This window comes from Apostichopus japonicus, chromosome 14, assembly GCF_037975245.1.
Source record: "Apostichopus japonicus isolate 1M-3 chromosome 14, ASM3797524v1, whole genome shotgun sequence".
NCBI lineage: Eukaryota > Metazoa > Echinodermata > Holothuroidea > Aspidochirotida > Stichopodidae > Apostichopus > Apostichopus japonicus.
Window position 1 is genome coordinate 27,342,705 of NC_092574.1, and position 16,825 is coordinate 27,359,529.

At 37.0% G+C, this 16,825-nt stretch overlaps 1 protein-coding gene across 1 annotated transcript in view; it reads right to left on the reverse strand.

Moving 5' to 3' along the window:
* Positions 1 to 12,707: 12,707 nt before the first annotated feature.
* The window catches only part of LOC139980106 (uncharacterized), a 57,123-nt gene continuing 53,005 nt past the window's right edge, over positions 12,708 to 16,825 (reverse strand). Inside the window, exons 48-53 of the mRNA XM_071991483.1 lie at positions 16,499 to 16,732; positions 15,836 to 16,006; positions 14,665 to 14,871; positions 14,189 to 14,449; positions 13,647 to 13,838; positions 12,708 to 13,112 (exon numbers count right to left, since the gene is read on the reverse strand). Coding sequence (XP_071847584.1) covers positions 12,946 to 13,112; positions 13,647 to 13,838; positions 14,189 to 14,449; positions 14,665 to 14,871; positions 15,836 to 16,006; positions 16,499 to 16,732 — 1,232 coding nt within the window. The 3' untranslated portion in view covers positions 12,708 to 12,945. The remainder of the gene's footprint in view (positions 13,113 to 13,646; positions 13,839 to 14,188; positions 14,450 to 14,664; positions 14,872 to 15,835; positions 16,007 to 16,498; positions 16,733 to 16,825) is intronic.

A 16,825-nucleotide genomic window follows, 5' to 3' on the forward strand; every position in this document is an offset into this window, starting at 1 on the left:
TTGACATAACTTTTTTTATTTAATCACCATTGTAATTCCCCTACAAAACATAACCTCCCTCCAATGTACTCCATGCACGGGGAATGTAAATTGAGTTTTAGTTGTGTCTGGTTGAAGGGGCATTGGGGGGGGGGGGAGAGGGGTGTCTTTTACCAATGATCAGCTGTGGGACTTTAAGGGAAAATGTCATCCGTACATATGTAACATGGTAACCTGTGTTAGATGGATTTGTTCATTATCTTGATCGAGAGCCCTAAGGGGTGCATTGAGGGTGTTGCTACAATCTTGTTCTGATAAGGCGCCCAAGTTTTCGTGGGTGGCCCATCTGCTTCTTTGGTCCGAACAGACCGTCCATTGTAAGAGGAGAAACTATTATTTAGTTTTTACTAAAATCTCGGTTCGGTATACGAATGAAGTGACACCATTTCGGTGGCTATTTATTAGAGATACTCACAGTGGCCTTTATAGGTAAGTTTCATTTATGTTTCATTAGAGTGGGAGTTTTAATAATGTTCAGTAGGGCGAACCTATTGGGTTATTATAAACAGCCTACACGTGTGCCAAATCTAGCCCACATACTGTACACGGAAGTGTCATGTATTGTGTCAAGATGACGTGGTTTATTATAAGAGTATGGGTGAGAAAGTTGCACTGCGTCTGTATAAAGACATCGTCGTACATGTACGGGCATTTATGTAGAGTATATTTGGCGGGTATTGTGTTAATAAAGGAGCAGGGTTGTAGCTCTGCAAGTAAGACAATTACGGGAGTGTGGAGGACTAAGGGACGCCCTTGGGGTTTTCAGCTCAGATATGCCGGCGGTAGTAGTACTAGGATTATAGTTTGTGTCCTCCTGCAGCTCTACGTACTTGGCTACATATGAAAGTTTGCCCGTTTAGGGCCAGTATAAGTATACTATGTTGCTGAGTCAGTATACAGGTAACATTCTAGTATTTGTTTATTCAGTGACTTCATCTTAATTGGTATGCGATTTCAACAGTTATAATACTTATACTGTAGTTAAAGAAGTGGGGGTGTGTGAGTGCAACATGTAGTCATATGTTTTGTATGGGCATTCGGTGCTATGTGGCACACCTGTGAGGTCGGAGGTATTTAGTATGTATTGCAATTACTTCGTATGCTTTCATATGGGAGAGCCGTACTTGAGATACGTTGGCAGTTTTGCCAGGAGAGATTTTGTGTTATATTTACTTGTAATTTTATCTTTCATAATTACTTGTGCTCACAAAGCGACTATGATACTTTATAGTACTTTATGGGTTGTTACTACCTTTATAGATGGTATGATGCCTTCCTGGTAGCTCTAGGGTCTTTCAAGGTCTGGAACTGGTCAGGAGAGAATCACAACAACCGAACAACTAAGTATATCGTTGCTTGTATTTTTTAATAAACAAGGAGACAGCAAAAGCATACCATAAATTTGTGATTCCGTTTTAATCTTTCTGAATCATTCTTTTAGGGGCTTGACCTGGGTTACACATATACGTAGTTCCTGACTTTGTTTTCGTTTACTCTAGGAGAGCATCAGTTTCGAACATTACCTGGCAAATATATACAATCATCGTGCACAGCGGTACGTTCTTGTCAAAGGAGGAACACGGATCTCTGCACAACATTTAACAAAAGGCAAAAATCTAACATCTCTACTGCAAGCACCTTACCTTTTTTCAAGGTAATATTTATCTTTTAACAGGATCATCAAAGTCAGTGCATTGGTTCGTGGGAATTCTTACAAAGTGTGGTATGCAAGGCCAAATAAAATACACAAGAATAAGGAAGTTTGGAGACTTGAGAAGTCACTGGTGTGAAAACAGTGTGATATATGCAAGGTTAAGTTTTTGTTAACTTCAGTTAAGTCAAGTTCAGTTTCAGCGCATTGCACTAAAGTTAAAGGCATTATATTCCATGTTCTTGCCAGTCTGGGTGTTTGTGCCAAGGCAATCGATGATTTTAACCTGGAATATCAAAATCATTGCATACGTGCGAGGGAATTCTTAAAAGGTGTTGTATATGACATGCCTGGAAAATAAAATGCATAGTCATAATGGAGTTTAGAGCATTCTGTGCTGGTGAGATCACTGGTGTGAATTCAGTGCATGTGATAATATATGGAAAATTAAAATGCATAGCTGGAGGCGGGAAAAACTTTTTGGGGCTCAAAATAAAGTATTTTAGTACGCAAACAATACTGTGGTTCGCGTTAAGTCGAAAGAGAGTAATTTAGAGAAATTTGATGTCAAAGTAAGCAAATTTTCACTGACCAGAAACGTGATGCGTGAAAGCTCATTAAGGTTAAGGTCATCGTGTGACGTGATCCTGTGGAATATACCGCGAACGCGAAAACAATAACAATGGACTTTCACGTACTTCTCTTAAGGAAGTGAACATTTTATCAGCTTCACTCTTCTACGGAAGCTTAAAAGTGCCATTGACATAAGAAAAACTTTGCCCTATAATTTGGCATTTTTCATTAAACTGTTTAGATAACAATATAATGTCTTATCAAAAATCAGAAAATGTTGGATTGCTCAGTTGCTTAAACTGAGCAATTGAACGATTATCTGCAAAATGTTGAATTGACAGCTTATCATATCTCGTCAAATCAACATTTTTCTGCAAAATGTTAACTTGTTCACTTCATTCCATCTAAGCAATTGAACAATTTTCTGCAAAATGTTTAATTGGGTAAATCACGGCTGAAGATAAACAATTGAATATGCAAATTATAATAACGGGGCAATTGTGACCAATGAGTGTAGGCATATATCCACATTAGGGGAGACTGTACGGCAGTGTTCGACTTATGGCCAAAAAATTGCATAGCAACAAATTTCGACAATTGCTATACAATATTTTTGTTGCATAGCAGTTCCCCAATATTGAATAGCAGTTTTGAAATTACCACAAAACGGACCAAATGTTGGCGATCAATGTATTAACTACAAAATGTTTGTTTATTATTATTATTTATACTAGTGTTGCTACGATAATCGTTTTCAATATCGGTATCGGCCGATATTTGCAATATCGGCAGCATATCGGTATCGGTAAAATTTTGCCTAATTGCCGATAACAGCAAACCGATATTGAACTTTTCTTTTTAACAGCAGAGCTACCTGTACTTATTTATACTTGCAATGATTTGTTAATCTGCCCAAGACGATCCATTTCTTTAGCGTCAGTTAAACTCAGATTCATTTTCGATTAATATCCATGGAAACCTGACTCTCCGTAACATCTAAAAACACGTCTACGGCGCGCGAATATAATCAATGACCTTCGTGAACCTTGGCCTACACACAGCATTAGTGCAGCATATATACACTGTACTAACCATTCATTTCCTCAAATGCCTCCGTGAAAACCTTGAACATGATGCATACAGTAACTGCACAGTTCAGCAGTGTTGGAAAACCTTGTTCAATTTCCCGCGAACACACTGCCGATTTCCCGCCGGTGTTCGCCTGCCTAGCACGCGTAACGTGCGAGCATAAAGACGTGGTGTCCAGGGGCCCGTCTTAGGGCTATGGTGGGGTCATGGGTTAGAACCCCTCGTGGGGATCCTGGGGGCGAAAGCCCCCGAAAATTGTTGTCATTTTTTTGCGATGTCTGGCGACGAAAAAATTCGCAGTTGAGGATGCAAAATACTGACAACTTTTTTATTTAAATTGTCACGAAACTGATGAAAATTTTAAAATGACAAGTTAAAGTAGCTATATTATGTTATAAAATGAAAAGAGATTTAATCTGTCTTTCAATCTTTAAAAAGTGCAACTTACAAACTTCCGATATTATGAAACAAACAACGTTCAGCAAAGCCCCGTTTCTAGACTGCCTAACAATGTGTTGCGTACATTTTTACAACTGCAGTATTTAACCCTATACCCAACTACTGTACCACGGTACATGTGCTGCGAATTTGCCCAGGTACCTTCCCAACAACTGTGAGCTCATCCCCTGTGTAAAACCTGTTTGTTAACATTTTTTTGGCACGTTGCCAGGGAGTTTAGTTACGTGAGATCCGTAACCGCCGAGGTGGTTAGGCTATTTGCTTTACACTTAACTATGGTAGGATAATATTTTTTCAGGTTTTTTTTTTCGCTATACGGTCAAGTGAATAAGTTGTACATTGAGTATAAACTCAATAAATTATAACTTCTACATTGTGATCGACAGTTCGTAAGTTAAGGTTTGAGTGTTTGCTCCCAAATCTGACTAGGAATTTGTATCGCACAAATCGGCACAATGTGCGATGCTGATTTGGAAACGTCTCGCAAGTTTGTCGTTTTGGATCGCATTTTGCGATGCGATACCGGAAAAATCGAACACTGCTGTACGGTTAGAGGGCCTCTGCCTAGACGATACTGCCTATAATACGTGTCTGTGTCGAAGTGCGCTGAACATATATTTGCCTGCAGACGATGGGAAACCCCGGGAGCGAGAAAGTCATTGCCGGTGCTACTTAATCTTAAGCCTGCGACGTTTATCGAAAAGAATATTAAATTTCGGTTTTCAGAAGTGTTTTTGTAACCTCCTACGACACAACTCGTTGGCATGTTGATTCAACAGTATGACAGAGTGTCGTATCGGCGTAGTGTTTGTGCTGAAGTGAATAGCTTGATCGAAAGGTTTCCTCAACCGACTCCGCAACTTGTACGTCACAGGGTGACCCGCATGTACGTGAGCGCCTATAGGAATTTTTTTCAAAAAGAGCAATTCCTTGGGTTCTAGGTATTTTCAAGTACTACCGAGTCCCAAAAGAAAATAATACAATGTGTCATACATCAATGGAAAGGTACCGTACTAGTGTAAATATTCAATGTAATATAAGTTTGAACGGATTAGAGGATGTCAAAAAAACACCAGCTATGCCTTTTAAGTTCAAGTTGTCCACTCAAAATTGATGTCACTGGTTGTCACAGTTTAAAGAAATCATGCTTTTATCACATGATTAAAATGTTCCCTTGAATGATTATTGCTTTGTTTATTTCGTTGATATTCTAATACTTAAATTTTCCTAGCATATTCATATATTGCATTGTCGAGGGAATCTGCACTTAATCACATGTTGTACTTATAATTGTGTTATTGGTATGCAAGCTTCTTTAATAAAATGATGTGTAATTGATACATTGATACATTAATTATCATTCCATATTCTTCCATTTTGTTTTAAATGCTTTCATTTTTTCAGTGTTATAGATTGTTTGCTTCACAATGATGCATGACCTCAACTCTGAACTTAAAAGCTTCTTTCGTTAATTGGATTATCCACTAGAACAAAACATTGTGAAACTATAGACGAGATATGTCATTGGACCTGTCTATTCTGAACATCATCCCAGCAGATAGATGATACAACCAAGGCAGTTAATTCCTTTGATTTGAGAACTATCTCAAGGCTTAAGCGTTGTAAAAATAACTGCTGATTATTTAATATTATCATTTGTTGTTGTTGTATTTTTTATTATTGTTGATATTAATTTTGTTGTTATTGTTATCATTGTTGTTATTATTGCCATTATTATTATGCCCCCAATAGGGATGATCTGGCTTTTTTAGCAATATATATAGGTGCCTAGCGTCCAACTTTACTTGCATAAACATTATATTGGACGGTGATTTTAACTTAGTTCTGGATCTTGATCTCGACAAGACGGGACGCACAAGAAGAAAACATTTTAGAGCGAGAGAAGTACTCTTTGACTGCATACAATATTTTAATTTAGTTGATGTATTTAGGGAGTGGAACCCAAATAAGTATCTTTTCACGTGGTTCTCAAGTATTGTTGATGGACTTAGTTGTAGGTTAGACTTTTTTCTTGTGTCGGCCAACTTGTTACCTTTTTGTAATGACTGTTATACTTTATCAACCATTCAGTCCGATCATAATGCGTTAATTTTTAAGATTCGTGCATGCTTCAACTTCTAAGAGAGGTGGGGGTTTTGGAAGTTAAACACTTCCCTATTAAAAGATGTAGAGTTAGATGGATTTCGTAAGTTTGTATCTGATGCTTTGGCAGAATGGGATCTAGATGTAACTAATCCACAAAATTTTGGGGAATATTTAAAATTTCTCATACGTTCCTGGTCTAAGAAATACTCTACAGAAAAATCTTGTTTTGTTAGAACGAAGGAACAAACGCTGCAAAAGGTTATTATTTCTTTAGAAACTGAATACAATTTCAATCCCACGTCGTCCCTTAAACTACAGATACGCTCTAGAGCGAGATGGATTGAAAAAGGTGAGCGGAATACACAGTACCTCCTAATTTAGAGAAGCGAAATAGTGAGCGTAAATCAACTAAAATTTTAGTCGATGACAATGGGACTGAGTTTACCGATATCCGTGTAATTAAAAACGATGAGCGGACTTTTAACTAAAGTTTGTATGCTACATGTAATAATGCTAGCTTGGATAATACGTTTACTGTGTCTCTTCATGTTCCGGGTTTGAACGACGTTTCAAGAAATAATTGTTAAAGTGCTTTGACTGAGGAGGAATTTTGGAATGGGCTTAAAAGTATGGCTTCTGGTGAGGTACCTGGCGGCGATGTTCTGCCAATTGAGTTTTACAAATATTTTTGGCCAGAAATTAAGTCTTTCTTTGTTTTGTCGTTGAACTCGGGTTATTTGATAAGTAAACTTTCTTCGGAGCAAGTCAGAGCTGTATTACTTTACTTCCTAAAGATGGTAAAGACATTAAGAAAATTAGTAATTGGAGACCAATCTCCCTTTTAAATGTAGATTATAACATTCTGCTTCTTGTATTTCTGCAAGACTCGATGAGGTCTTTCCACATGTTGTCCATCTTGATCAAACTGTTTTTCTTAAAAACCGATATATAGGAGAAAATATTCGGCTGATCTTAGATGTTATACAGTATGCAAAGGATAGAAATATGCCTGGTTATATTCTCTTCGTTGACTTTGAAAATACCTTCGACAGTGTTAATTTGTACCATACACTGCAGCTTTTTTAATTTTGGGGATAGCATTATGCATTAGGTTCAGATATATATGCAAAACTGTACGGCTTACGTTTTGAATCACGGGGTCTCCTCTGAGTTATTCCCTGGTTAAAAGGGGGATGCGCCAAGGTTGCCCCTGCAGTCCATACCTTTTCGTGTTGTGTGCAGAAATTGTGGCTTTGAAATTGCGTGCTGACCGTATTTATGTCGGACTTCCAGTAGGCAATGTTAACATTTAAGTGTCTATGTTTGCAGATGATACAACTATTTTGCTGGACAGTGAAAATTGTTCTTTAAAGAGAGTTGTTGAGATCCTAACCGAATTTAAACAAGCTTCTTGTCTGAAGGTCAACTTCGAAAAGTCAACCATTCTTCCTATCGGTGCTCATAATCAGAATGTTCATGGTCAGAGTGCCTATAATATTCCCTTTACAGATGGTCCTATTAAGGTTTTCTTTATAAAACTTACAAGTAAAAGATGTGACCTTTTCCCCTTAAATTATTTACAAAAACTGTCACGTTTGAAAAGTGTCCCGAATTTGTGATCTCCTCGTGATCTGACTCCATATGGCAAAATTGTTATCATAAAAAGATTTGCTTTGTCACCACTTGTTTTCCTCTTCTCTGTTCTGCCTAACCCACCAGATTCCTTTTAAGGAATTAAACAGTTTACTGTTTAAATTCATTTGGAGAGGAAAAGGCAAAAGATAAAGTGGAAAATGTTAATGCAGCCTTGTACAGGAAGAAGGTGGCTTAAATATGATCAACGTGCACGAATTTATGAAAAGTATGAAATTACTTGGATTAAAAAATATACAGATCACACTGTTGGCCATTGGAAAGTCCTTTTCGACTTTTTAGTGAAAAACGTTGGTAAGGATTTTCTATTTAGTTGTAATTTTAAGGGAAATGATATTTCTAGGAAGGTAAAAAACGAGTATATTAGCAACTGCTGTTATGCTTGGAGCAATCTTACCTATGAAACCCCGGTATCGAATTACGGTGAACAGATTATCTGGAACAACAGCTTCATCAAGATTAATAATGAAGTAGTTTGGTAAAAGAAGTGTTTTAATTCAAATGTGCTGTATGTCAGGGATTTGTAGTACATGTCTGGTAGGCCTCGTCGTATACTGCTAATATTGCTAAATTTTATTGTCCAAGCTTTGCTTTTACAAAGCTGAATGGGATTATAAATTCTATCCCACGTATACATGGGTACCATTGATAGGTGTTCATTACATTTGCCTAGACCATCTACTCGGCAGGTTATGCTAGCGCATTGGTTTGTACTACTTAGATCTGCCAACATGCTTATATTAAATTTAACAGCCGTTGTATTGAGCAACCACGTTGTTCTTTAAAATGGGACAATGATTTCAAATGATTTTCAATGATGTCATCATGATCATCATGATCATCATCATGATCATCATGATCATCATCATGATCATCATGATCATCATCATGATCATCATCATGATCATCATTATGATCATCATCATGATCATCATTATGATCATCATCATCATGATCATGATCATCATCATCATGATCATCATCATCATCATGATCATCATTATCATCATGGTCATGATCATGATCATCATCATCATCATGATCATCATGATCATGATCATCATGATCATGATCATCATGATCATGATCATGATCATGATCATGATCATCATCATCATCATCATCATCATCATCATCATCATCATCATCATCATCATCATCATGATCATCATCATCTTCATGATCATCATCATCATGATCATCATCATCATGATCATCATCATCATCATCATCATCATCATGATCATCATCATGATGATCATCATCAGCATCATCATCATCATCATCATCATCATCATCATCATCATCATCATCATCATCATCATCATGATCATGATCATCATCATGATCATCATCATCATCATGATCATCATCATCATCATGATCATCATCATCATCATCATGATCATCATCATCATTATCATCATCATCATCATGATCATGATCATCATTATCATCATGATCATCATCATCATGATCATCATCATGATCATCATCATGATCATCATCATGATCATCATGATCATCATGATCATCATCATCATGATCATCATCATCATCATCATCATCATGATCATCATCATCATCATAATCATCATCATCATCATGATCATCATCATCGTCGTCGTCGTCGTCATCATCATTATCATAATTATTATTGTTATATTCATCATTAGAATATGGAATTCCTCTCAATTGTGCATTTCAGCTTAAATTTTAATACTTTTCAGACCAGCATCTTCAAAAGAATCTCTTACAATGCTGTATCACATAGCTGGATAAATATATTTTCCCTGGTTTATTCCTTATAAATGTCCTATATCAGCGAAACAAGAACTGTTGTTTTCTGATATCTTTATTTTGTAGTATGTAACGTGTCATATTTGCGACGTTTTTAAAGGGAAATTTCACGAGATTAACGTAATGTCCTACCCCCAATTACATGTAAACGTTTACCTATCAGTGGTTAGGTCAAATTTACTTAGAAGTTTTGGAGTCCTTATGTTACTTTGTGGTTAAGTAATATTGTACTTAACCTGTATATTTTGTTTTAGGAGTGCAGCTACCGAGATGCTGTTCACCTTTCCTCCAGTACAGCTACGTTCTCTTTCAGATGGTCAATTGAATACTTGCAGGAATGTTAAAAACACATTTAAAAGTATGACAAAATTTGATTATAGTACTATGAATGAGAGAATAAAAGCGGCAAAATGTAACAATCAATGTAAAGTGCTACATCCATTTCTGTATTCGTCGACCATTGTTTCTTATACGAAATATCCCAATCGGATTGAAATTATTTTTAGTCACTGAGGGACGTTTTTTTTTTATATAAGTCGTAAGTTCTTCCAAGATTTTTGTCGTTTTTATTTTAAATTTACTGTTACGAAAGTTACGGACTATGTGACACGACATTTTGTTCTTTTTGGTTTCGATGATAATCGTAGACTTTGTAGACATGCAGGCGGATGAGTGTATGGGCGTGCGGGTGTGTGTGACGCCTTGCTTGTAAACACGATATCTCAAGAAGGGAAGCTTGGACCAATCTCATATTTCGTGTGTAGGTACACATTGAAAAAAGAAGCCTAGTGATTTTAAAGGAGGTCAAAGCTCTTTTGGGATCACCAGGGGTCAAATAGTCTACCTTATCTCCCACCGACCAGCCTATTAGATGACATGTGCGTTGCACCTCATCATAATATGAGAGGCTACTGGTTATTAGAAATTAGCTTTAGGGCATCCGTAGATATGAATCAGGAAGTTTCGACCAACTGTCGATTAACTGTTGCAAAATTTTGGGGACCAGGGGGTAAAATTCGCCTAATGTACGGCTTGTATGTGTATCACATTGAGTAGAAGAACCCTGTTGTCTTTGGTAGAGATCAATCTGGATGTTGAATACAACAAAATATCGGTCATAAACTGCCAATGTGAATATTATTTGTCATATCTCAATGCTTTTGCTGTACTACTTAGATTGAAGTATGGTGTTCATCCTTGCCATACCCTCTAGCCTAGTGTGTCACATTCATATACGATTATTCATGTAGCATCATTGAAACCACATTGTAATTTTGCTCTCTGGTTGTGTTTAGCACACAATTCAACGTCCAGGGTGATTGCCTTTTTCAAGAGTGACTTCAACTCTTCACGAAGAGTGGCTCCACGCGAAATAAAGATAAATTGTGTAGGATTTCACTCTTAAAGGAAGAGTGAAGAAAGTCTTGAACACTCTCAAAGAGTAAATTGTCTCAATAGGAATAAAGAGATGTATATAGGACGTCCCTGTTAAACAATTAAGTAGCGGAAAAGGTGCCATATTGCAAATAGGCCAAGTATTTTTGATATATGAGAAGAGGTGCACAAAATCTATATTGAGTTCCCTCGGTCCAAGTTTTCATTATGAAAGTATATGAAAGTACCATCATAAGCTTAGTCTATTCTACAAATTACGTATTAGGTTTATATATCAGTAGTATCGAACTGTGCTATGAACATTAACGTTGCCAGGGCTGTTGAGCGTCTGTTATGTAATTAATTTTAAAAATATTAATATTCTATGTGATCTCAGAAGTTGTAATCGATGGAAGGCATTCGCAATGACTGTGATGATCCTTTCAGGTTGGATACTACTTTGCGTCTCAATGGGGTCCGAATATAGAATGCTTACTTAAACCCTATAGTGACAAAGACTAATGGGCTAGTATCTTCTACAAATTATCCTGGTAACGATATTGGTTACCGACCTTCAGACGAGTAATTCGTATTCGCCATTTATCATTTTAACAGAAGAAAGTGTGGAATACATTTTGTGATTGGCGGTGTTTTGAAAATGAAAAAAAAAACATTGATAGTGATGCTTTCTTAGGCGTGTATGTGGAGGAGGGAAGGTAAAGTTAATCCTCTAGAAAGATTTTTATCTCTTTCTGAAAAAAAGTCTATTAATTATTTTACAACCCTGATCCCAAATAAAAAAGTTATATGTTAATGGTCAAAGGGCCTATGTCTGTTCAATCGGATCGAGACTATCGCCATTTCCCAGTTTCCTGGCGCCTATATCTCCGTTGAAGGCCCGGATGATATACTTGTAATGCTTGGAGTAATGTCGACATTACCGGAGTGTAGTGTAGTACAGAAGATTCATCCTAATGTTGTCTCTGCCGTTTATAAGGGCCATTTGTTTGTTGATCCTAAGAGAGGCTGTTGATTAAAAGTTGTGTCCTTCTATCGAAGCATAACCCCCCCCCCGCCCCTCCCGCTCACCGAGCTCCCCATCGAGGGTCACGACCGTTCTTTCCCGATGTCATCCCACCCTATCTAAGCAAAACGTCTGGTAATGTCATTTACTAGAGAATCTAGATCTATGAAGTGGGTCACAGAAAGGTCGAAGCCGTAACTAGTGGGAATAAGCTATGTTGTGGCAGATAGGAGACCCATACCAAATAAGGTGTAGGGCAATCAAAGTGACTTATGGGTACAAAGCGTGGTACCTGGCTCTACCGAAATTGTCGACATTCAGTAACCTATGGTCAAATCTTAACAATATTCGAATTAACACATCTGTAGAAATTCGTTCATTCCAGAAAAAAAAAATACTATTTGCAATAAATGACGACAGATACAATTGAAAATGGACACAGTTCTCATTTGCTTTTTCATAGCGTCTTGGTTTGTTCAATTATAATGTCTCCCGTAATATATTTATGTAATACACAAAGCTGCTTAAAAGTAATTAATAAATTATATTATACAAATGTTAATAAATGAGATCTATTGCTAGACTGATGGATGTTAGCACTCCAGGATAACACAATTGTCAATTTCATGAGATATACGAATGGTAAGACCAAACCTCAATTTCAATTAATACAGATTCCGAATACGCGGTGTCTAGTCTGAATCAATTTAAAAGAAAGTATGTTTTGTTATGTGGTAAACAATAGAAACATACAGCAAATACAGTGTCCTGGAAGTAACAGAGTGGACTTCATGAGCCCATGATTATGCTATATCCTAATATATCACATCAAACCAAAGTAATGCTGAACTGTCTAACATTAGCACGCCGAAATTGTATTGCCATATAAGAAGAATTCGGTTACTTGAAAACCACGACAAAATATCTATCTACTTAAAATGTGAGATACCTACTTGTTTAAACAAAAGAAAACGTTAATACCTATGCAAAGCAACAAAAAGACAAAAACAAAAGAACACTTTGGAGGTATTCTTAAGAAGTTTAAACATTACAAGCCAAAACGACTCCCTTTGCAGATTCGCAACTTTATGTAAGTTCTTGATATACTGATAAAAGGAAAGACAAAACCACAAACCAAAATTAAAAGGAAGGAGAATAAGAATAGCAATACTTTTACTTATATATCCGTCATGGTGCACTCCTCTAGAGTAATAGCACCAATATGGCTGGTTGTACTCGGGGGACATTCAATACAGAATGTTGTTCCCACATCTGGTTGGTAAGAACCAGCTGGGCAGAAGAAACAGGACTGATCCTTCCAAAATGAACCACGCTCACAGGGTACTAAAGCACAAAGAGAAAAGAGACATATAATGTATAAGAAATGAGGCATCGAATTCAAAACACTGGAACAGATTTACAACATTGATCTGTAAAGATGAAAAAGAACTTGGATTTGCATTGCCTATTAGACCACCGCTGTGTCATACTTACCCTACCCCCCCCCCCCTCCCTGTGGCTAGATGAAACTGTTTATATCATGGACAATACAAATCAGGAAGACTTGTCCACCATATAACGGAGGCTTTACAGGCCCAACAAGGACTTAAACAGATTAACTGCAAGTCCACATATATCCATTGCAACCACCGTGGTTTTACATATAATAAATACAAAGCCACACATATCCATTGCAACCACCATGCGAATAAGACAGACCTACTGGGTTTTCATTGCTTATTTATAGTTATCATTTACGTTAATAAGCGGTTTCTTGCATTACTGGACATTCTTCTGACAGCTTAAACAATTTCTCAGTTTTATTCGTAATAATCTTGGCTAATCAGGGTAATGTATATATGACAGTGGAAAACTGACCACAAAGCAATGTTTGGCCGTTGATGTAAGTACCCGGCGGACAGAGTGGTGTTCCCTCAACATTTACAGTGGTGGTATTCAGATGATGTATCTGGCCAGAAATAGATATTAAAGCGCCACCTTGATCTATATCCTCATCGACTAAACGCATAATAATCGGCGCTATATCTGTCTCGCTTGGTGATTCTGTCTCTGTTATGGTAAAAGAAATGGTCAATAAATGATAAACAATAGATGATAAATATTAGATGATAGACAATGCGTGACAAGATACTGATGCACTGCAAGCCACAAAAATGAATCTGGCCTTCAAGCGCCAGAAGTCCATTACAAAATAGATTATAACAATGGTTATTCAATTGGTTTGACTAATTCGATTCAATTAATATGTATTTGTGACTAAAACTAATAACTGGCGAAAAATGTTGGGCATCGATTTACTTCCATCAATTAGTCATTAACTCGTTCAATCAATACAAAAAGAGGGTGTATTTTATGATCTTTTTGTGAATGATCTCCAATAGTTATATTTGCATACGTACCTAATTCAGGATCATAGTTGACTATAAACGTCACTGCTTTGGTGACTTCGGTCCCTTGAACAATCTCATCGTCCATGGGGCAACCTTCCACATGGACAGCATCAAAATAGCATTCGGTACCCGGTTGGCATACTCTATTTAATACCAGATTCGAGCCTCTGGTTATCTCCTCTATCACGTTATCTCGGTTCTCTGTGGTACAGGATAAGTCTGTGTATTTACCTGAGTACTCAACCATGACTTCAGACGGTGACACTGGTCCTGCAAGTTAACACAAATCGAAAGAATATTTAATGTATAAGCCTATGTGAACATGTGTTGGCTTTCAATTTTATTTCGTTTCCACCTTCTTCTTGGGTGTTACTTTGATAACTTCGTAGACCTTACAGAAATATGGTCCATTATTTCGACTAATAATATATTCAGGGTTAAAATGGGATATAATAATTTTATTTATTTTACATCGATGAACTTACTGATACAACTAGATACTCTCATAGAGGGGTTGTCCGGAGTTTCCACATTCCACAGGTACTGTAAAGAAACACCACAGTGGTAGCTCTCGAGAGGAGGCACGCTGGCAACAAAACCCTCGTTACACTGATGGATGCAGAAATATTCCCAGTCTTCTGTAGTGTTACAGCGTAAGTAGCCATTTTCAAACTGAGGTATAGGCTTGCACGCTGTGGGTAAAGTGAGTAACGTTTGATGCATAGAACTATACAATGGAGAGTACGTGTATTAAAAACCAGTGTACATAGTATGTGGCTTACTATCCTCTTTCATTCCAACAGAGAGAATTCGCTCTTTGGGCGCGTCTTGAATCACATATGAGTGAAATGAATTGTACCAATCAGCACGTTCATGACATTGTAGCTCTAACACTGTAGTCAGCTCGTACTACATGTAATAATACATTTTAAGAGAGCTCACTCTGTGAAGAAAATTGAGTTTAACCTGATTGAAAAATCAATCTGAACATCATAAGTTGCGATTTCGACATCTTTGCGCAGACTTAAATCTAGACACGTGAATACTGGGGATTGTTTAAACCCTAAATGACTGAAGAAGATATTTGTGTATCTGAACTTGCCTGCTACGTATAAACTAAATTACCAAACTATCGATGTGTTTATGATAGTTGTTGTGTCTGTAGACAAGTAATTAAATTTACCATAAATATTAAATTTGGGAATGAAGACAAGTATTCAAATCCTTGCCAACAAAACAACTGTCAGCTAGTAACACATGTTATTGATATTATATCTTGTTCTAGAAACCTTATACTTAAATACATTAACGTTCAAAGTTATATGAGTGTAAACGCAATAGTCACTTGTCAACCTCTTAACGAAAACCACACACATAAGCGATTAAACAATGCTGTGTAGTTGTAGGATAATCACACGTATGACAATGTCCCAACATTCTTCTAAAAGGTTACTCCAAAGCGTGCAACCGTTGAGTTTTATATATATCAAATAATCAATAAAGAAATAGGGTATGCTTCTAGTCGAGTAGAGATGGAGAATTGAAAATATATATATTTGTCAGATGTTCTAGTATGATGATATCTTTGATGTGGAATATCCCTGTACGTAAATACGACCTATGAATAATTTGCAGTTTTGAAAACGAATTTATCACCTGGACAAGGATGGAGATTGCATGTTGTCGTCTGCACGTCTTCCCCGTCACATGGTAAGCCGCCATTAGAAGGGGCAGGACTGCTGCAAAAACGAACTCGTGTCATGCTGCCTCCGCCACATGATCTGCTACAATCTGTCCAAACTGACCACTCACCCCACTGGCCATCGACTAAAGCAAAAAATGATTTTCGCTGTCGTGAATACTTTTAAGGAGATTTTCTACTTGCTTACAATAAACTTTACACAATGGTCGCTTTCAGAATAAGGAGCAACTTTAGTTTAAGTGAGAGAGAATTTTAGATTTAAATCGATAATACGTGTTTATTTGTAACTTATACTTTTTACAAGAATCAAACTTGATAAAATAAATAAAAATCGTGATAAATATATAACTAGACTAGTCACGCTAACTATTCTTCACAAAATTTGTGCATGTGCCCTGCAGTTAACTGCTACTAAAAATACATCAAGGTAAACTGAAATAGAAAAATTCATAGGCTTAGTTTATGAAAAAAAAGGACTGTTCAATTTTGAAAACACATAACAACAAAAATACTGCACAGTTGATCCCATCTCAACGGAACTCAACGCGGCATGCTAGTCTCAATAACGATGTTAACTTATACTAAGAGGAGAGATTATATTTTCTATTGTTACTTACCAACAGAAATTTCACAAGAAGAACCACTAACGTTTTCCGGACACATACATGTAAAACTACCCCGGCCGTCAATACACGTGGCCCCCGCAGCACAAGAATCTTCTGTACAGTCAATAACGTCCTCATGACATGTTGTTCCTATGAGATATGGCGGACAGAGGCAGGTGTATCCATGGTAACTGTCGATGCAGGTTGATTCAGGGGAGCATGGATAGGACGCACAGTCATTAAATGCTATAAATAAAAGTAAACCAAAACAGAAGTATAAAGTCGCAATATCTGGCTACTTTCTGTAGATAGGCTATTGTTGATTGAATGTAAACTAAT